The sequence below is a fragment of the Diceros bicornis genome, chromosome 23 (genome assembly GCF_020826845.1).
Source record: "Diceros bicornis minor isolate mBicDic1 chromosome 23, mDicBic1.mat.cur, whole genome shotgun sequence".
NCBI lineage: Eukaryota > Metazoa > Chordata > Mammalia > Perissodactyla > Rhinocerotidae > Diceros > Diceros bicornis.
The window spans coordinates 26608968-26632228 of NC_080762.1; the positions used below are offsets into that span (position 1 = coordinate 26608968).

Below are 23261 nucleotides of genomic sequence, written 5' to 3' on the forward strand. Positions count from 1 at the left end.
TGTTATTTACATATAGCTGTATAGAATTTTAGCTGTAGATGGAATAATACACAGTATAGTACAGTAGCTAAGAATACAAGCACATAGAAACCACTGAGTAAACAGTAGCTAATATTATTACAGAATACATTATAGATAGAATGTAAGCATTCCAATAAGTAAATGGGCATTGCCTCAAACAGATAGTTCATAAAAGATGGACTTTACAAAGTAAGCAAACAGATATGCAAAAAATTCAACCATATTACTATTTAAAGGAATACACATTAAAACAATGAGATACCATTTTTCATCTATTAAATTAGACAAAAATGTTAAGATAATTCAGAATGCTGACAGGAAAAAATACGGGTTGTTATATATAAGGGAGGTGACACTTGGTTGAGGGACTACTTCAATAGTTAGCATTTGATACTGGGATTTATTCATTCATTCACTCTGTATAATTATTCATTCATTCATTCTCAAGCACTGTTCTAGATATTTGAGATACATCAATTAGCAAAACAAAGATTCCTGCTTTCAAGTTTACATAATAAATAAGTAAATATATGTGTTAGAAGATGATACATGTTATGTAAAAAAAGGAGGGAAAGGGGCATTAGAAGTGTGGGGGTCAACGGCAAATTGCAATTTTACATAGCGTTTAGGGATAGGCTTTGTTAAGGAGATAATTAAGCAAAGATCTGAAGAAGTGAGAGAGTTATTTTGATTAGTATTTGATTTGTATTAGCACAAAAATAAGCATCCATTTTTTGTTAGCAGTTTATAATAGCCTTCCTGTTTTATAAAAATGGTCAAAACTAGTTTTTAAATGATATTGATAGAGGAGAGGTATTCACAGAGGAGAGGTATCTGGGGGAAACTTCCATGCAGAAAGAACGTCTGGTGCAAAAGCTCTGCTGGTTTGTTCTAAATTGCATGGATGTTGGGTCTCAGAAAGCTGGTGCAGCAGTATTTGGGAGTAGCCCTTACTATCTTGAATTTTAGAAGAGGGGGACAAGTAGAGATTTGGACAAGCAATAATCCAGTGTTGGTGTGCTGAAGGAGCTTCTCTAAGACCAGTAGAAGTCAGTCCAGGATACAGAAACTAGGAAATCCGGGCTTTGCTGGAGGATCACCTCCGCCCTTAGGGGACACATTCTTGCCCTTATTCTCTCACTTTCTCTGGCTCTTCTCAACAATGGCTACATGCAGACATTGGGCTTTTCTTGAATGCAGTGGTAAAGTCCAAGGTTCAAGTTTAGAATGATAGAGGAATTAAAAGAGAAAGACTATTAACATCTTCCATTCTAGGACACTCAGGCCAACTTTGCTCAAGGGAATGGGGTCTCTCATGTTGTCAACTCTAACATACTAGAATGCTACACTGAAATTTGGGATCAAATACAAGCAATCGATTTGATATTCTCTGCACATATTTTCTTCAGAGCCCTGGTGAAAAAGAAGCATTTGGTATAACACCCACTATTGACTATGATTCCCTAATCTATGAAGAAAATAGAATTGGAAACAGTAGAGAGCAACGAGCGAGGCTGAAAGTATAGAAGATAAGGTCAGAGAGGAAGCAGGAAGTTTAAGCAAGGTTCGGAAAGGCACTATCTTATATAGCACAATATTTCCCCCCTTAGAGTTTAAGCCCTTTTAAGTTGAGTTTTCCGTTACCTGCAGCCAAAAGTATGCCAGTAGATACCTCATCTCTGCTTTTCTTGTGCTTTAGTTCATCAGGTAATTCTCCTCCCATTGGAGGTAGGCAGATTTTATATTAAGGAAGGTGAAATTTCCTCACAGGTCTTCTATTTATCCTATCTTTTTTAGATCACAGGGAAATCTCTCTTGACATAGAAGACAGGAGCAAAACATGAGTTGAATAGTTCCATTCTCATCAAGACTCTGTTTGCAAGAACCAGGCACAGGGGATTCAGCTAAAGTAAAGAGGGTTTAGGGCTGGCCTGGTGGCGTAGCGGTTAAGTGTGCGCACCCCACTGCAGTGGCCCGGGGTTCGGATCTCGGGCGCACACTGACGCACTGCTTGTCAAGCCATGCTGTGACAGTGTTCCATAAAAAGTGGAGGAAGATAGGCACGGATGTTAGCCCAGGGCCAGTCTTCCTCAGCAAAAAGAGGAGGATTGGCGATAGATGTTAGCTCAGGGCTAATCTTCCTCACAAAAAAAAAAAAAAAACAGAAAAAGAAAAGAGGGTTTACTTGAGACTCCAGGACAGGAACAGACTGATAACACTTCCTGGGAACTGGAGCTGGAGATTGGCCTGGGATATCAGGTAGCTCTGGAGAGCTCCGCAGCTGTCTAGGGAGCACCCTAGTACTCCTCCCCCTAATGTGATTCAGTTACTTCCTATGTCTCTTCATTCCTGTCTCATTTCTAAGTGGGAACTTCCTTCTGTGCCTTTTAGTTCAAATACATGAGGGAGAGTATATGATTGGCCCAATCCCCAGGCCACACCACACAAGTCTAAGGGTGTTGACAAGCTTGTGGACTAGTTATTCATAGATCAGATGTCCAGATACAGTCCATTTGATTGTGGGACAGATAGGGTCCTGTAGTATGGAATTAGGTTCTTTAAGGCAACTGAGATGAATGAATAAATGAATGAATGAACATCAAACCAACTCTGGATGGGGCAGGCAGACAGCTCCATCACATCCACTTTCTTCGTTAGCAAGTAACATTTTATAAGCAAGGCAACTGCTCTCTCTTGATCTCCCTTATATTTAATATGTAATTTGAAAAATCCTTTTTGTTGCCTGCATTTCTTTTGTAAGACTTGGCTCATTTGGAACATTAGCATTGTGAGAGTTGCTTTTGTTTCCTCCTTCCTAACCAATTCCCAACCCTTCTGAAATCTGAATTCAATGGAGAATGCCCAGAGCAACCAGACAGGTTTCTATTAGTTTCTATTAGGACCTCGCTATCAGGGCGGCATTATGATTTTCACAGGCCCCAAGCACTTCTACTGTCATGAGCCCTTTCCCCAATTAAAAAATAAATTTTATATATATACATATATACGTATCTATCTATCTATATATATATGATATCTTATGACTGTGTGGGTATAAGACAAATATAATACAGATACAAGCTGGATTCATTATTGATATATTCATTTTTTCTTCAAATTTTAAAAGAAATTAAAACATTTTTATGGGCCTCTAAAAGTATCATGTACCCTAGGTACTATGCCTCCTGTGCCTAACGGGTAATATGGCCTTACTTGTATAAATCTTCTCAGGATCTCCTTTGCACAGTCACATTTTCATCACTTCCTAACCCTCTGAAATAGTCTTGCCAATCGTCCTCGTGTCACAGAAATCTGTCAATCATCTCTCTACCTGTTTTAAAATTTACATTTTTTAAGTTAAGGGTAATGATTTTTACATGATACCTAGGAAATTCTGATGCCTTTATATTCCTCATCTATATGATGGAGATAATAACTATTTTATAGAATTAAATGAAGTAAGGATGTAAAAACACTTTGTAAACCATGAATCACTTTACAAAGGTTGGGTATCAATATACTGTTTTAAAATTTTAACTTCAATATATTAATTAAAAATTTAACTGTGCCACTTCAATTTTATTTAGAGATAATTGGGTTAAGAGACTCATAATGAGAAGCCAAGAGAGATGGCTTTCATTGATTCACCCCTGACCTTTGCTGTTGAAGGCAGCGCAACTGTTAACTCAGTGCTGTATTTAGAACTAAATGTAGAACTAAGTGAGGCCCTTCTCTTTCTGCAATACATTGGTCACTTCATATCCCTCTTCAGAGTAGCAAGGGAACATCACCTTTCCATAAGCCCTTCTTTTGAAGACCTTTGTAGTTCTACAATACAAAGGGTTAATGCTAAGCTGTCTTAATATGACTGAAGGAGGAAAGAAGTAAAGATTCCTCCTCCCCAGATGATTCAGTCTAACACCATTCCTGGTGAAAATTCTCCTTTCTCCTCTATCAAAAATCAAGACCACTGTTAGCTACGTGTATTAAGTTGTTAGAGGAGACCTATCATGCCTCATTGGGATAAAGGCATCCTGGCCACATCATCTTCCCACTAACCCAGGTTTTTAAGCACAGAAGAACAGGAAATAACTTACTACCAATTTAAATGCATAATTTCAGGGACTCTTAAAACTGGAAGAAACTTTAAAATTCAACTAGGGCAATACCCTCACTTCATCACAAATATGTTGTGAGGCTTCAATGAGATATATGAATCCCCCAGGGCCTACATCAGAGTAGGCACACAACAGTTAGTTTCCTACCCTTGAAAGTTCTCTGGGCCTTTATTCTAAGCAATCAGACACAGGAGTTTCTGCACTCAGCCCCAGAAATATTTTTCAAAAGCTTTGGGTGTGAAGCCCTATTTCTAAGCTTACATTCAGTACTTGTGGATTTTTCTATTTTCATCCCAATAATCGTTTTTATGATAAGCATTATAGAACAACCAACTATTACATTTCAGAACTACTAAAGAAAGCAGTCAAATAAAAAGGAAATAATTCTTAATGTAGAGTATCTATTATTATTATTATTATTATTATTATTATTATTACAACAACAGTGGCTACGACCTAGGATACAGATAAGACATGGTATTTGCCTTCATGCCATATTTGCTCTGATAAGAAATAAAGATCAGGAAATAACTTACTACCAATTTAAATGCACAGTTTCAGAGAATCCTAAAACTAGAAGAAACTTTTAAAAGTTCAATTAGGGCAACTCCCCCCCTTCATCACAGATAAGTTGTAAGGCTTAAACGAGATGTGTGAATCACTTGTTTTTTTATATAACACTTAAAAAAAAACTCCAACATCTTTAAAAACATTATTGTGTAATCATTACATTATCTCCATTGTGGTGTATGGGAAATGTGAATCCACTGACTGGAATATGAGGGGTGGGCAAACTTTTTCAATAACAGGCTAAATAGTAAATATTTTAGGCTTTGCAAGCCGTATGTGCACTGTGTTGTATTTTCTTTTTTATTTTTTTACTGACCCTTTAAAAATATAAAAATCACTCTTTTCTCACTGGCCATACAGAAGCAGCTGGGCCAGACTTGCCTTGTGCAAGCCATGGTTTGCCAACCCCTAGACTAGATAGTAAAATTAAAGTCATAAGAGATAATGTGTCAAATCGATTTACTAAAAATTTATTAAACTCAGGAACAGAATTTAAATCTTCACACTTCATTCAATATACCATTCTACATCTATGAAACATCTCTACCTTACCTGAAATTCATCGAAACATAAGAGACATGCTTCTTCACTGATTTCTTCAGCTATGGGAGCTATTGGATCGTATGATTTAGCCATGAACCCCGGTTTCCTTTTTGGCAAATTCTGTTTCAGGCGATGTATTCCTTAAATGGATGAAATTAAACACAAATAAAATGTTGTATTAATAGTACATTTTAGACAACTATAACATATTTTTTAAATCTCCAAATGAAGCTTTAGTGTGAACATAAAAATTAAGTTTAAATTCCAGAAACAACCAAATGTGATTATTGAAATTAGTTGCATTTTCTCTACCTCAAAATAAGTTGTTCACATATTATTATATTCCCCTGGCTGTAAGGACACTTTGCGGCCATTCCATTCCCACTGTTCAATCACTTTAGAGAAGACAAAGTGATAGACTAGATGACTAGACAGTGACCAGATAGATTGACAGATGGATCTTAGTCCTGAGGATTTCAGGGATGCGAGGAGAGGAGGTGATCCTGCCCTATGTCTAGCATATCTAATCAAGATGTTCCCTTGTCTCTAGCTGGTCCCACTTCATTCAGTACATGTGTACTAAATGCTGAAGACATTAGAAGAAAAACACAATATTCCTGCTCTGGAGAGGGTTACAATATAACTGGTAGACAATTAATGCAAAAATGAAACAACATAAGAACACTGACAAAGCAATAAAGCATACATACTAGCATAACCTGAATGCCTACATGCTAAAGTGACACAGAGTAAAGGACCTTATCAAGAATAACTTCTTGAAACAGGTGAGGTTTTAACATTTCTTAATGATCCCTAGTAGAAAAAGAAATTTGCCTGACCTTCATTTAGTAACTCCTGTTCTCTTATTTAGAAGTAATGAATTTGTCTTTAGGACCAACTCTGGACACATTACTAATTGTTTCAGTACGGCTCAAAACAAATGAAACCAAATAAAATCTTACTTCAAGCAAAAATCTAATTTTTTAAAGATTAAAAGATTAAGAATTTTAAAAGATGAGAAAAACTATTTGTGGTGTTTGCCCACTTAAAAATCACTTCTTTCATACCATTAACTTACTTTCATGAACATCTAGCATGAAACCATGAAAATGAACCCGTTTTTTCCTCTTCATTTCCACATAAGCATAAAACATGTCCATCACCATTGTTTTCCCTGTACCTTAAAAAAAATAAAAGAATACTATTAAACAGTACGTACTGATTGCTCTAATGATTGTTCATTAGCTTTGGGATAATGAAACCACACTCTTCTACTGGAAAGCTTAAGTAAGACAAGGTTACTTTTTTTTTTTTTTTTTTAGTGAGGAAGATTAGCCCTGAGCTAGCATCCAATGCCAATCCTGTTCTTTTTGCTGAGGAAGACTGGCCCTGGGCTAACATCGGTGCCCATCTTCCTCTACTTTATATGGGACGCCGCCACAGCATGGCTTGACAAGTGGTGTGTCGGTGCGTGGCCGGGATCCAAACCCGCAAATCCCAGGCCACCGAAGTGGAGTGAGCCACTTAACCCCTACACGACCAAGCTGGCTTTGAGACAATGTTACTTTTTTAAAAAGGAGTGTTTATTTTTTATGTTAAACTAGCTAAAAATAAAATGTTTGTATTACTGTTTTCTGTTAAAACCTTGTTTTTAGGAAATACAATACTTAGTTAACATTACAGGGGCTATTTCCCCCAGGGAACTATGTTCATAAACTGGCAAGATTTACAGATTATTCATTCTTCAGTTTCTCTTCCAAAAGGCACCAGTATAAATAAAATAACTTAATTAATTAAATGAATATTTATTGGGCCATTACTAAGCATGAGTAACCGTCTTAAGGCACTATGGGGAAATTCAAAAATGAAAAATGAGAAAATAAAGATTAGTATCTAACATAAATACTGAAAATAAGTAATAGATGTAGATTAGAGCTGGAGAATTGCCAATTATAACAGGTTTTTTTTAAAAAGCCGCGAATATAGGTCTTTCAAAATGAGGCCTAGGCGCGCGCTCCGCTGCGGTGGCCCGGGGTTCGCCGGTTCGGATCCCGATGCACCAGTAAAGAAAAAAATGAGGCCTACTGGAAGAAATTTTGATACAGTTAACACTTATAATGAAATTCTCTAATTTTCAACACTCTGAAATTTTGTTTGTTTTGTTTTTTTGTGAGGAAGATCAGCCCTGAGCTAATATCCATGCCAATCTTCCTCTTTTTTTTTTTTTGCTGAGGAAGACTGGCCCTGGGCTAACATCCGTGCCCATCTTCCTCCACTTCATGTGGGACGCCACCACAGCATGGCCTGACAAGCGGTGTGTCAGTGCGCAGCCGGGATCTGAACCTGGGCTGCCAGCAGCAGAGCACCAACACTTAACCACTACACCACGGGGCCAGCCCCAACACTCTGAAATTTTTAATCACTGCAGCTGCATTAATAATTGAAGAGTCAACAGCCTGAGTATTTAACAAGGCATGCACAGAAAGCCCTGTTCCCTCACAGAAAGCCCAGAGCTTTGGGGATGGGGCAGTGCTCAAGTTCGGCTCATACCTGGCAGTCCTTGGTAGGCCAGGCCAGGGCATGCTGGTCCTGTCCCTCATCCTTACTGCTTCCTCCACCACCACCCCACCACAGTACCCATGCTCTCCTCACAGGAGCTGTGATTACTCAATTCAAAGCTCAGGAAGTAAGATCTGAGTCTTAAATCTTTGAGACTTTCCTCTATTCCATAAGATGACTTTGGGCCCATGCCATTTGAACGGCCAGAAAGTTTTCTGTATACGAAAATATAATTCACCAAACAAATTTTTAATAAAGAGATCGTTTAGATTGAAAATTAATTTTTTGCAAAAATATTCAGTACAATATCTCCTGATATAGTGAGTGGCAGAGATTTTATATCATTACATTTATGCAAAAAAGTAAACAAAGTTTCAAATTCTGCAGCATGAAGCATAGTATACTTGTGGATCCAGCAAAAAGTCATGAATTATCTAACCAAAAATATGAATAATATATATTTGAATGTAATCTTTATGCTAACTCTAAAAAATGGGCTTGAAATATAATAAGACCATCATATAAGAAGTTTCTGGAGATAAAAGCAAAAAGAAGAATCATAAAGGAAAAGCTTAATGATTAGACTACATGAAATTCAACCTTCTAAATACCAAAATCACCATAAATAAAATTAATATCCTTATTTATTTAATCAATATATTTTTACTGAATGCCTACCATGTGTGAGGCCCTATTCTAGGTGTTCAGGATATGGCAGTGAACAAAACTGACAAAAATCCCTGCCCTCATGGAAACTGGGGATTTAAGCTTATATATCTTTAGGGTGTAAAGAGCTCCTAGAAACTACAATGGACATCTGTTTTTTGTGTTTTTTTTTTGGTGGGGAAGATTGGCTCTGAGCTAACATCTGTTGCCAATCTTCCTGTTTTTGCTTGAGGAAGAGTGGCCCTGAGCTAACATCTATGCCAATCTTCCTCTATTTTGTACGTGGGACTCCGCCTACAGTGTGGCTTGATAAGCAGTATCTACGTCCGCGCTGGGATCCAAAAACCGCAAACTCTGGGCCGCCAAAGTGGAGCACGAGAACTTAACCACTACACCACTGGGTCAGCCCCCAATGGATATCCTTTTTTTTTTTTTTTTTTTTGCTGTCTGTCCTAAATCTCTTCCTTCTGAAAACTTCTCTACTTAGTATGATTCTATGAGGGTGTTCATCACAGGGTGGGTGAATCAAAATACCCCATTACTCTATTTATTGTGGGTGGCCCTGTGGTGGGCATGTAACCCCAATTAAATCAGCATTCTCTAGGGGGAGTTAATGTGGATTCTGAGAATGAGAATCATCCCTTCTCCTTTTAAGAGAGCAATCTAGAAGATTCCAGCAGCCGCCTTTCCTATAACATTAAAAAGTCCTGACCAAGAATGAAGCCAACGATAAGGAAAGCAGAACCAAAAGATAAAAGTGAAGGGAAAAGGACAGAAGGTGAGAGAGAGCCCCAAAATATCATTTAAGCTCATAAATCTACCATGGCTGAATCAGGTTATTACTTGACTTAACAATTAAAGCAACCATTAAATTCTTCCCCTGGTTCAGCTAATTCAACTGTTTTTTTTTTTTTACCGAAACTGAGAATACTGAATAACACAGAATTAACGGGGCGGGGGGTGGGGGGGATCATCAGTGTGCAAAGAACATGAGTATTCAAATGATGCAAAAAATGTAAACATCTTTAAACATATTTTTCAAAGCTTAACTCCACCAGAAATAAAAGGAATACAAATTAAAACACCAGCAATATACCATTTTTATGTTGATGTGGAAATGGGAAAATAAGCACTCTGACATACTTCTGGTGGGAGTGTAAAACCAATCTTTCTGCAAGTTAATTTGTCTTTCTACAAGTCTATCAAATGGCTTAAAAATACTCAGAACCAAAATAAATATTGTAAAGATATTTTTGCTCCCTAAATTATTTCAAAGTTCAATGAAATCCCAATCAAAATTAATTTAGGAATAACTTGACAACCTAATTCTAAAGTCTATCTCCTGGTTAAAAATAAATAAATAAATGCCTATTAACAGGAAACTGGTTAAGTGAATTGTGAAACGTTCATATAATAAAATACTACATACCCAGTAAAATGAATGAGATAGATCAATATGTACTGACATGGCATGATATCTAAGACCTATGATTAACTGAAAAAAAATAAGGTACTTAACATCTGAGTAAAACAAAATAAACACCTATACTTTAAAATTTTCACCTAAGTGGATAATACAAAAAGAAGTGTCAAAAATATTCCAAAAGAAGGTAAGTAGCAAGTAATAAAGGTTGGGAGAGGCAAGGAGGAAAGGGAGAGGAACTACATAATAAAACTATAGTTTAAAATTAGAGAAATTACGGGGCCGGCCTGTTGGCACCAGCTGTTAAGCGCGCGCGCTCTGCTTCAGCAGCCCAGGGTTCTCGGGTTCTGATCCCAGCTCGCACCAACGCACCGCTTGTCAAGCCATGCTGTGGCAGTATCCCATATAAAGTAGAGGAAGATGGGCACGGATGTTAGCTCAGGGCCAATGGTCCTCAGCAAAAAAAGAAGAGGACTGGCATTGGATATTAGCTCAGGGCTGATCTTCCTCACCAAAAAAAAAAATTAGAGAAATTACATTTGAGTAGTACCTGATTTCGTAAAATATTAACTAAATCAATTAAGTAGACCCAAGTATATATAAAAACAGTGTATATGAAAAAATTAATAGTTGCTAAAGATAAACACTCTGCCATTTGCAAAAAATAAAACTAGATCTTACACTTCACATTTCACACCAAAACTAATTGCCGATGAATTCAAGGTGCTAAAAAATGAAAGAGCCAGAAGATAACGTGTGAACATTTGTGTAACCTTAGAGTAAGAAAGGCTTAGCAATATGTATCAGGAAAACAAAAACTTTTAGAGACCATGTGAGTGTAACTGGTTCTGGACTTGCCATCCCGATATAAAAAACTAGAAAATCAGATGAAATATATGAAACTAATGTTTTCAGATATTGGAAAAGAAGCAACACAAGGCTCTGTTGCCTGAGAGAAGGGAAATAACAAGATAAGCCCTATATCACTCCAGCTTTTGACTTGGAGGCACTTTCCAGATTGCTGGACAGAAAGGGGAAATCCAAGTAAAACACCCAGGTCTAGCTGAGTTGAGTTGAGAGAGATCAGAATTATGGGAGTTCAATGCAGATGAAATTTGCAAGAGGAACCTATACTATAATGAAAGAGCTCCAGAAATCAACATGTGGGTACTCTTGAGTCTTTGGCTGAATACCAGCTGCTCATGTGTAGGGTGATATTCCATGATGTGAGGCAAAGAATGGCCACCAGGAAGCTATAAGATGAACAATTTCCAGAGATACTGATACATACAACAACTTGAATGCCTCTCCAAGGAATTATGCCGAGTGAAAAAAAGCCAATCTCAGAAGGTTACATACTTTTCCATTCACATAACTTTTCAAAATGACAGAATTTTAGAAGTGGAGAACAGATTAGTGGTTGCCAGAACTTAGAAATGGAAGGTGAGTAGGTATGGTTATAAAATTATGGACAACACAAGGGATTCTTGTGGTGATAGAATTGTTTACTATCTTCACTGTGGTGGTAGATACATGAACCTACACAGGTAATAAATTGTATAGAACATAAATGAGTACAAGTCAAACTGGAGAACTTGGAATAAGATCGGTGAATTGTGTCAATGTCAATGTCCTGGTTATGATATTTACTCTATAGTTTTGCAAAATGTTACCTTTGGGGGAAAATGAGTAAAGTGTACACAGATCCCTCTGTACTACTTTTTACAGCCAGCATGTGAATCAATAATTATCTTAACAAATTTCAATTAAAAAAATACTTCAAATGAATCAATCCGGCATGCAAATAACTTAACCCCCTGCCAAAACAAAATTCAACATATAAAAACCACATAATCATCACAACATTTGAAAAAAATCTGACAAAATTCAACACATATTCATGATAAAAACTCTCAGCAAACTAGGAAAAGAAGCAGACTTCCTCAACCTCATAAAAGACAAATACAAAAAACCTACAATGAAAAGATCTCAACATCACTAATCATTTGAGAAAAGCAAATCAAAACTACAATGAGATACCACTTCACACACATTAGCATGGCTATTATGAAAAAAAAAAGAACAGAAAATAACAAGTGTTGGTAAGAATGTGGAAAAACGGGGACCCTTGTGTACTGCTGGTGGGAATGTAAAATGGCGCAGCTGCTGTGGAAAACAATATGGCAGTTCCTCAAAAAATTAAATGCACAGTGACCATATGATCCAGCAATTCCACTTCATGGCATATACACAAAACAATTGAAAGCAGGGATTTGAACAGATATTTGTACATCAATGTTTACAGCAGCACTATTCACAATAATCAAAAGATGGAAAGAACCCAAACATCCATCAACAGATGAATGGATAAACAAAACTGGTATATACATATAATGGAATTTTATTCATCCTTAAAAAGGAATGGAATTCTGACACATGCTACAACATGGTTGAATCTTGAAGACCCTATGCTAGACGAAATAAGCCAGAGCCAAAAAAAATAAATATTATATGAGTCCATTTACATGAGGTACCTAGGGTAGTCAAACTCATAGTGACAAAAAGTAGAATGGTGGTTGCCAGGGGCTGGGAGGGAGAAGGGTATGGAATGGGCAATTATTGTTTACAATAGGGACAGAGTTTCAGTTTGGGAAGATGAAAATATTCTGAAGATGGATGCTGGTGATGGTTTCACAACAATGTGAATGTACTTAATGCCACTGAACTGTACACTTAAAAATGGTTAAAATAGTAATAAATTTTATGTTATATATATTTTGCTAACAATAAAAAAATTAAACATTAAGGGGAAAAAAAACCCTACAGTTAACATTATACTTACTAGTGAAAGACTAAACACTTCTCCTCTAAAATTTGACACAAGGCAAGAATATCCAGTCTCACTGCTTCTATTCAACATTGTACTGGAGTTCCTACCTAGTGCAAGGAGCCAAAAAAAGAACTAGAAGGCATACAAATTGTAAAGGAAAAAGTAAAATTATCTTTATTTGTGGACAACATGATTGTGTACACAAAAAATCCTAAAGAATCTACTAAACAACCATTAGAGTTAATAATTGAATTTAGCAAGGTTATCAAAAAATCAATTGCTGGGGCCAGCCCAGTGGCGTAGCAGTTAAGTGTGCGTGCTTTGCTGTGGTGGCCCGGGGTTCACAGGTTTGGATCCCGGGCGCACACCCAAGCACCGCTTGTCAAGCCATGCTGTGGTGGCATCCCACATAAAGTAGAGGAAGATGGGCCCGGATGTCAGCCCAGGCCCAACCTTCCTCAGCAAAAAGAGGAGGATTGGCAACAGATGTTAGCTCAGGGCTAATCTTCCTCACACACACACACACACACAAAGTCAACTGCTTCTAGACACTAGCAGTGATAAGTTGGAAATTAAAAATTTCAAATATAACACCATTTGTAGTGTCATCAGAAAACATAAAATACACAGAAATAAATTTATCAAAAAGCATGGCAGACTTCTGCACTACAAACTACAAAACACCACTAAGAGAAATTGAAGGTCTTAAAAAATGAAGAAATACACCATGCCCATAGATTAAAAGACTATATCAAGTTTTCAATTCTCTCCAAATTGATCTATAGATTCAATAATCTATAGATCCCAATCAAAATCCCAGAAGGATTTTTTTAAAGAAATTGAGAAGCTAGTTCTAAAATGTATATGGAAATACCAAGGCCATAGAACAGCCAAAATAATCTTGAAAAAGACAAACTTGGAGGACTCACATCACACCACAGAGATGCATCAGCAAAATCCAGGTCGTAGGAAATCCCACAGGACAAATAAGTTTATATGTGTGTGTATGTGTGTGTGTATATGTACACACACATGCACGTACAAACATATAACAATCTGGATTTTGCTGAGGCATCTCTATGGTGTGACATGAGTCACACATACACACACACACACATATATATATATAGAGAGAGAGAAAGAGATCTAAAGACCTATCTAATATCACATTGAAAACAGAAACATTTATGATATAATTAGAAATCTGAATAACTGAATGTGATGAAATTAAAAATAATGTTAATTTTTTCAAGTGTGAAAATGTTAGAGGCTATATATAGTTAAATTTCTACTTATTTTGTATTCATTCTTTCTCTTATTCTTATCAACATCTATATTTTCTCTACCTCTAAGACTGGCAGACATACTCAGGTAATTATCAATATTTAGCTTTCCTCAGCACCAAACAGTGCTTTGGGTGAGTATCAGAGGAGCTCAGTTCATGATACTAGCAAAATAGGGGGAAAAAAGGTAACAAAGATCTTTCTAAAATGTAAAATTCTTTCAATGTGTCTCTGATATGCACCTTTAGATTTAGTATGGTGGGCAAGAGCCTGAGTGTGACGGAATTTCAGAGATGCTAAAAGATTTCTTTGCCCAAAATCACCAAGTGGCCAGCTATGTCACTCAAGTTCTATTTCATACACCAAAGTTTCAGTGAAATTCTAACTCTTAGAAGACTCTCTTTAAATGCAAATGTTCTGGAGAGGTAACCTACTAATCCAATGGTACCCATTAAAAATTTAGCAAGTAGTTTAGAATAGTTTAGATTAGAAATATCTTAGAAGTAGTTCAGACATTTAGCTAGAAGGCAGATCCTGGGATAATAGGAGTCCAACCAATTTAGTTTAAACAAGTAGAGGAGAAAGCTTCGTCCTATGGAAGGTGCAGCATTGGAAACCCTGAGGCCTGAAGGGATAAAATAGCAGGAAGAAACCCTAGTACACCAACATGCAGTAATGGATACTAAAGACACTAGACCAGTATGTTTCAAACTACCACTAAACCAGAATTATTTTTTCATAAAATAGAATGGAATAGAATAGAATAAAATAGAATAGAAAATATCAAAATGCCTCACATGTAAGGATAAGTTTTCTTTCATGAAACTATTTTTCAGGTGTGTGTGTGTGTGTGTGTGTGTGTGTGTGCACGCACATGAGCAGGCATACACTGGGTCAGGATGTAAAACATATTTCTTACTGTGGGTCAAAAATGAGCAAAGGTGAGCAAAGGCTGTGTGTGCTTTTAGTCACCATTACATCTCCAGAAACAACACACTGCCTGGCAAAAGGCAGAAGCTCAATAAACACTTATCGACTGAATGGAAGAATGAGGACAGAGACTGGAAAAAGGTGAGGAAGAAACTAACATTAATTTTACCTACTTCACAATTTTGCTTTGGTCTCTACAGAATCCTCGATAAAACCTTGTATTTTTCTCAAAAGAAGATTCTTACTAGGAGAGTAATTTGTAAAACCTAGAACTTGTTTAAGTGCTAATTTTGAAGCCAAAAATGACTACTCAAGAGCCCCCCCTAGTGGTGCCCTTTTCACAACCAACCCCCTGCAGAAGGAGCTGGAAGTGATGTCCTCCATCACTGCCTCCAAGTTCAGCAGAATTTTGCTTCCCAGCTCCTAACCTTAAAACGAGCCTATCACGGCCCCGTGGCTTAGTGGTTAAGTGCATGCGCTCCACTACTGGCAGCCTGGGTTCAGATCCCGGGTGTGCACTGACGCACTGCTTCTCCGGCCATGCTGAGGCCGCATCCCACATACAGCAACTAGAAGGATGTGCAATTATGACATACAACTATCTACTGGGGCTTTGGGGAAAAAAAGGAGGAGGATTGGCAATAGATGTTAGCTCAGAGCTGGTCTTCCTCAGCAAAAAGAGGAGGATTAGCATGGATGTTAGCTCAGGGTTGATCTTCCTCACAAAAAAAAAACAAAAACACGAGCCTACCTTTCAATTGGTGAAATTATAAATGTGAAACAGGTGAGTTTCAACAGGAGGTTGCAGAAAAGGGATTGATATACAAAAATGTACTTTTATTCTCTTCTAATGTACCGAAGAAATCATTAGCCATCACCACTGTAGTCTGCTGGTCAAGAGTTGAACCCTTGTTATAAGAAAGCCAGTTGTAGGGGAAGAATGAAGCCACAAAATACTACTACTGCAGCTTTTGGCTTCTGTATGAGATGTACTAAGCATTTTATTAATGAAAACATTTCATTTCAAAGTTGAACCATGATGGTAATCCCTCCAACTTATATATCGACTCTACTGGGGTTCCCTGGATTGAGGGTCCATCTAAGTCAATCAGCTCAACACTTCTATGAAGAAAGAGAGTACAATGCGGTGGGTATGACAGAGCCCAAGCCAAGAGCAGGACGAAGGAGCGGGAAGGGGGTACTAGGAAGCAGACATCGTCTTTCCCATCAAGTCTCCTTAAAACTTAATACCTATTTCCCAAGTCTAAAAAATGAAAACAGTAAAGAATAAGAGCTTGTGAAAACATTCTGAGGCCATTTTCCCAGCCAGAGAGCACCTAAGAAATGAGAATTTGACCTATCTTTTCTTTACCTATTTTGTAAGTATTCTAAACTCAACTGATTATAATAGCCACCAATTTCATCTCATTTCCTGTTTCAAAAGTCCTCTCTCTTCCCCTCTCTATATTATAAAGAAGTTCCTAACCGGAGGTTGCCACACACTCAGCCTATGTGAACATCCCATGTTATCACATCTTTTCTAATTCTTTCAAGCATTCAGATGAATTACGTTTACTGTACCTCCCCTCAAGTTGTCAGAATATGGCTGTATTTTCCAAACTAAAATCCAGTAACTTTCATAGGTTGTTGGGTTTTTTAAGTCCTTTTGCAGAAGTGGAAACTATTGTCTTTACTAACCATCTCCATTTATGGTTAAGTGGTTAAGGTAACAGGAGAAACAAAGACGTTGATTTTAGCAATGACTAAACATGAAAGTGAAGGTATAGGAAGTAAGTGTTTTCCAAACAGGCAAAGAATGAGAGATGACAACAGAATGAGATGTGCTAGCGGTACCCAAAGATGCAGACACATAAAACTGATCAAGCACCTGGTATAAATTGCTTTCTAAATAAGAAGTAAGCATACATTGGTCTCAAAAATACCAATTAGCCAATGAACTAAGAAAAAGAATAGTTTGAGCTTCTTTCACATTTTTAAATCTGTAAGTTTCAAGAACTTGAAGAATCTTAACAGGCAATCTCCATCATTCACTTTTGTGAACTAAACAATTCTCTTTTTACTAGATTTGCTAAATCTGTAAATGTAAAACAGGTATTTAGAGGCATTAGTAAACAAATCAGACGAAGAGGGAGGACCCAGAAAAGAGGTGCATCTTTAAGGCACTATAACTACTTATTCAACTCCTATTATTTCTCTTGCCCTAAAATTCTTACTAAGATGATAACCTCTGCCACCATTTCCTCATAATTCAAATTTGCTATGGCTATAGGAGAGCCTGAAGCTTGTTTATTAGTCGAGGACCAAAACTGATCGTGTTACATGTAAATGTGCATTTTGAGTATACCAATAAAAGAAATGACTGATAAGCAATAAGGCCAGGTAAAGCAAGAGCCACCTTCATGACATCAGTGAATATGGGTAACCAGGGAGAGCTTGAGGACTAGGAGAAAAAGATTTATTTGAAGAAATAGAAACCAGAAAACAGATAATTTCAGCAAGAAGTCAAGGAAGAAGAAAGACATTAACTGACTAGGAAAATCTAGAAAGTGACAGCTCATAAGGTTTCCAAGAAAATGTGAGTCTTTGTGCCAAATGTATCCAAGTGGGAGACCAAGGAAATGTTACCATTCAAGCGATAAGAATATACATTAATAACTAAATTAAAGATAATAACTAAATTGAGGACAAGGGCTTAGATTATGAGTAGAAATATTAGTGGAAATTAAAAGTAAAAAAGAATAGCTTATTTTTAAAAAAGTATTAAGCTGAGTCAAACAGCACTGAGCAATGAGACACTGATTTATCTAATAACTTATCTATAGATGATTTCCTTCCCTGAGATCAACTCATTTCACACATTAAATAGTGTTTGCACCCTAACATGCTAACTAATCCTGCCTTAAACTACAGTCACACCCTATGAGAAGTAAAAGTGAAAATTAAGATAACTGCCCTCCTGTCCCCTTTCCTCTCCCCTTATTTTACCTCGCCTCACCCTATTCCTTTGCTGTAGCCAGTTGAGGGATGGAAATGGAAGTTATCCCTGAGTGAAAGCTGGGACACTTTCTGTTTGGACCACTCAAAACTTATTTCAACACACTTACCAACATCTCCATAAACATACAGGCCCCTTGGAGGTTTGCTCCTTGAAAAAAGCTGCAAATTAAGAACAGATTATAAATCTCTAACATGGAAATAATTAAATATCATCATATACATAGTGTTCCTAACTGTGCTATATACAGGACTAAAATGGACTATTGGACACAATAAGTACGAAAAACTTGATGTAAAAAGCTGTGAAGCCCAACTTAGGTTTTAATACCAGAGGCAAGAATCATAGCAGCCCAGACCAAAGGCTCCGAAGTCACACAACTTGAGCTTACATCCCCTACACCCTTTACTAACCATGTAATCTTCCCCTTCTTTCCCAAATGGGCTCCCCAAACAACGACAGCCTTGCTTCTTCCCAGCAAGCAAGAGATCAGAAGAATTTTTCTGGAGAAACTGAATGGTCCCCAGGAAAAAAGGCTCAAGAGCATTTATGTGTGGGCTTCTCTCAAAGATCTTCCTATCAGATCACCTTACAGGAAAACACCAGTCAACAAATCTCTTAAGATGGAGCCTCCAATACTAACAAGTATATGAAAAGACTCTAAAATGAATTGATAGCCAAGAATCAAGAGAAATTTGAAAAAAAACTTTCAAGATAAAAGTTGGAGACCAGAGCAAATAAACAGTGGGGGAGAAAAACTCAGAGGAAACAGACACTACACAGAGAGCAAAAAGAAACTTCAAAATAAAATTGTAATCGATACAATTAATACACTGGGGAAAATAAGAGAAGCTATTAAAACTATAAAGCAAGAACACAATGTAATTTTTAAAAATTCTCTTTTAAGAATAAAAGAGAGCACTTTCAAATTTAAAATACGGTAGCAGAAATAAAATTCCATAAAAAGGATCAGACAGTAAGCTTGAGGAAATGTTCCAGAAAATAAAACAAATAAATAGCAACAATAAAAGACAAAAAACATAAGAAAATTACAGGATTAATTCAGAAAGTCCAATATCTGACAAAAAGGAATTCCAGAAAAAGAAAACACCAAAAAAAAAAGGGGAGGAAATTATCTAAGAAACTTATGCAAAGATTTTCCTCAGATCTGAAGGACTTGATTTCTAGATTAGGAGGACGGAATAAGTGTCCAGCACAATGAAGGAAATATGATCCGTAACAAGTCACAATCTTGAAATTTCAGACACTGAGGATATAAAGATTCTACAAATGTCCAAGGTGGTCATGGCGGGGGTAGGCAGAGGGGGGTGGAGGAACAAGTCACAAACAACAGATAAAGACTTGAGTAAAATTTGAGGGACAATGATTTTCAATCTAACCCATCCAATCTATCCATCAAGTGTGAAAATGGAAATTGACATTCTATACATACGAGGTCTCAAAAAGAACCTCCCCAACAGAAATAGGAACACCTAGGCTCCAGGAAACACAGAGGATCCTGGGAAGGAAGCCCTGGAAGATGGAGAGTTGCTCCAGAACCACAGCAGCACAAGCAGGTCAAGAAAGCAATAAAGTCCAAGCCAAAACAGGCAGATGGAGGGCTCCAAGGAAGAAACAAAATGGAACTTCTCTCTGCTTGATATAATTACCAATCCAAATAATCATCCTGAATTTTGTTCCACTTCGAAGAATAACCTTCAAACTCCGAAACAGTTCCTAGACACCTGTGCAAAAACCAAGGTAAGCCAGAGCAGAGAGAATTCAGAGAGGGCAAAAGCAGAAAGAAGCGAAGATTATGCCACTTAGCACCAACCAAGGCAGTCAATATTTTGGCAGAGAACATTCTCAAAAGCTAGATTTCAGGATCTAGTACACAATGCTTTTGTTTTTTAATCTGTGGATTCACTCCAACATGCCTCAGAAACCTCTCTCACTTACTTATCCTTCTTAGCTTTTTCCCTATAAATCCAGGCCCTGACTCCAGCATGCCCCTTCCAGAAGAATCTTCACCAAGGTTTAGGCAAAAGTATCTTCTTTGCTTTGATTCTGCCAGCTGAATGCCTTCCCTGTGTTCTCTGCACATTAACTCACCACCTATTCTTAAACCTCAACTGAAAACAGATTTCACTCCTGCCAAAACATTTTAATTTGCCTTGTTTTGATATCTTATATGAACCATTCTTGTACACTGGTTATTCTATTTTCAACTTGCCAGAAAAAAGCATTAGCTATTAAATAATTTTAGAACACTTTAAACTTAATAATCTCTAAGTATATTCTATGTATTAGAAAACTTACAACCCAATAATCTCTAAGTATATTCTATATATTAGAACCCTTTTTTTTAATATAAACTTTTTTTTCTGAGAAAGATCAGCCCTGAGCTAACATCCGATGCCAATCCTCCTCTTTTTTTGCTGAGGAAGACTGGCCCTGAGCTAACATCCATGCCAATCTTCTTCCACTTTATGTGGGATGCCGCCACAGCATGGCCTGACAAGCAGGTGCGTAGGTGCGCACTCCGAACCCGGGCCGCCAGCAGCGGAGCATGAGCACACTTAACCGCTACGCCACGGGGCCAGCCCCTAGAAATCTTTTGAAAGAAACATTCTGTATTAGGTAACTAGAAGTACATTAGAGTAAGAAGACATTAATAATTCTTATTAATAATAAGAAAAAATAAGATAATAAATAATAATTAATTAATAAATCAATAATTCTTCACAACACATTTTGCAGGAATAATGTGGGGCCTACTCTACTACTGTTCACATGATATAATCAATATACGCTGAATAAATGAAGTTCAAGGCAAAAACTTAACAAAGATGAGGAAAAAAGATGGCACAGAAAGAAGTCAATGCTACTAAATAAAAAAGAAAAGCACTCACGTCCTATCTTCTGTTTTACCCACTGATATTCAACATACTTTTGAAAGAGCACTTTGGCAAATATATTATATTATATGTTACATGTATAATTTATATTATAGTAATATTTAGAAGATGATAAAGAGATACTGTTGTAGACTACCAAAGGAGAACATCCTCCCACAGCTGAGATCACAAACACCTCGTATGACATAAATACTGTTTAAGGTGTAGATTTTACTCTAAATAAATTGACAAACAAAAATGATAAATGTTAGATATTGTCTATCTAAACAATGTTATATACTCCAAGTATTACTTGGAGAGGCAAGCTAATTTTCTCCTAATAAAAATTTCAGTCTTCCAAAAATTATTGAAATTATTTCAAAGGACTTAAAAATCTATATTTTAAGGGGGAAATCAGAGGATTGAATGGAGAACAGTAAGACTACTTAGAAGGCTATAAAACAGGTCGTAAAGAAGTTTTAAAATTCTTTATTTATAGTAGTGAATTCAGGGAAAGTTGGGTTCACACGGTTTTCTTCAAAATGGCTAACTTACATAGGAACTCACATCATTTACATGCACCTAATTTACATTTTCTCACAATTTACCCTATTTTTCAGTACCATTAAATTTCCTTTCTTAATGTTTTAATTTCCTGTTAATTTGTTCTTACATCTCAGAGAACTCCACCCTGGCATATTTCCTCAGCGCTGGTATTCTGTGCTCTCCTCCCCCAAATGTCTCCTCCTTCCTGCTCTGGAGCCAGGAGGCTCACCTTGCTGGCTGGCTGCTGGCTGGGCTCAGCCCCTGGCACCCACTATTTGAAGGAGATAGGAGGGAGAGGATAGAGAGAAATCCGGGTCATTCTCTCCTGTTCTCTCCCTGCTTCAGTGTTGCATCTCCAGCAGAGCTGCATCCCTCCAGGACCATCAGGTCCTCATGCCACAGCTCCAGCTCTCTCCAGGCTCCTCTTCCAGCCCTCCAGCCCTTGTTTGCTGCCTTAGGCTGCCCCGCCCACGACTATCTAAGTCATCTCTTGATTCAGTCTTTATTTGAAACATCTGCTGTGAAGGTTTCCTGCCAGGACTCTGATACATACCCAATCCTTAAAATGCACAAGCACTAGAAAAAGACTTGAAAATCTGAACATGAATAAGTTTCTCTAGTGACAAGTTGTAAGTCATGTTACTTGTATCTAAGGGAATTTGTAAAGTAGGAGGATGACACCTTCTCTAATGGGTTTTTGATAAGGATCCAATGACACTGTATTACAGATTGTACAGATAGGAAGCTGGAGGATAACACTGGAAGACAGTGGTAATCAACTACCTCCTAAGCATAAAAGATACAGCAGAAGAGTACTGGAGTTGAACCCAAAAGATCTGAGTTACAAATTCTGGTTCTGCTACTTATTAGCTATGTGACTCTGGATAAGCCACATCAACTCTACAACCTGCCATTTCCTTATCTATTGGGTGCAGGCAGAGCACAGGGGAGTTCCCACTCACTGCCCACCTCCGCATGACTGATCACAAGGCCCACTCACTCACGCTGAAGACCGCAAACGTCACGTACTTACTGATACCTGCTTCCATCCAAACCTGTGGACCATGCAAAGAGAAACATCACACCCTTTGACATACTCTTCTCAAAGATCTGAACAACACTGATACACACTCAAGCTAAATAAACTCTACACCAAACAAATCAAGAATACTTTCAAGAACAGGGAGCACAATTTCAAATATAGTCCACGTGCTAAGCCATAAATGAAACTTCAATAAATATTAAAGAATCACCATACTCCAACCATAAAGTAATAAAATTAGAACTAAATGAATGGAAGGATAGCTAAAAATAAAAAAAAAATCTCATACTAAGATATCAACATTCCCACCACACTCACCCGGACTTCTGAAGACCGCTGAAAAAAGTCTGGAAGCCCTGCAGAGTGTACCCTCTCACCAGTCCCTCCATATCGTCAACAATTCTGTTTCCCTGGTTAGTTCACTCTCTGTCTCTGAAATGATTCTCTGGAACTTTCTCAGTCCCCTTTAAGCTAAACTACACTTCCCTCATCACCCTCAGCGGATGTCTCCTACTCCTTCATAGCGAGAAAACAGAAGGCATTGGGTTGGAACTCTTTGAAGTTCTTATATGAAATTGTAATCCCACCCATATCTGCACCCATCCTTTCCTCTCTCCCTCCTGTGACAAAGGAAGATGATTCCTCTTCCTATACAATTTTCTAGCAATTTCTGGATCTCAGTACCCACCTTACCACCACCCCCACCCCCCCACAATCTTCTCAGGAACCATGGCCCACCAAATTAAATTTTTCGTTTCTATTGTAATCCTTCTCATCAACATCTTTATAAATGTCTTCCTGTGAATTTATTTTTACA

The 23261-nt window shown here is 37.5% G+C and overlaps 1 protein-coding gene across 2 annotated transcripts in view; it reads right to left on the minus strand.

The window, feature by feature from the left end:
* The window catches only part of AFG1L (AFG1 like ATPase), a 185993-nt gene that overhangs the window by 113804 nt on the left and 48928 nt on the right, over positions 1-23261 (minus strand). For both annotated transcript variants that reach the window (XM_058566509.1, XM_058566510.1), the window contains exons 3-5: positions 18069-18120; positions 6331-6432; positions 5262-5392 (exon numbers count right to left, since the gene is read on the minus strand). In XM_058566509.1, coding sequence (XP_058422492.1) covers positions 5262-5392; positions 6331-6432; positions 18069-18120 — 285 coding nt within the window. The remainder of the gene's footprint in view (positions 1-5261; positions 5393-6330; positions 6433-18068; positions 18121-23261) is intronic.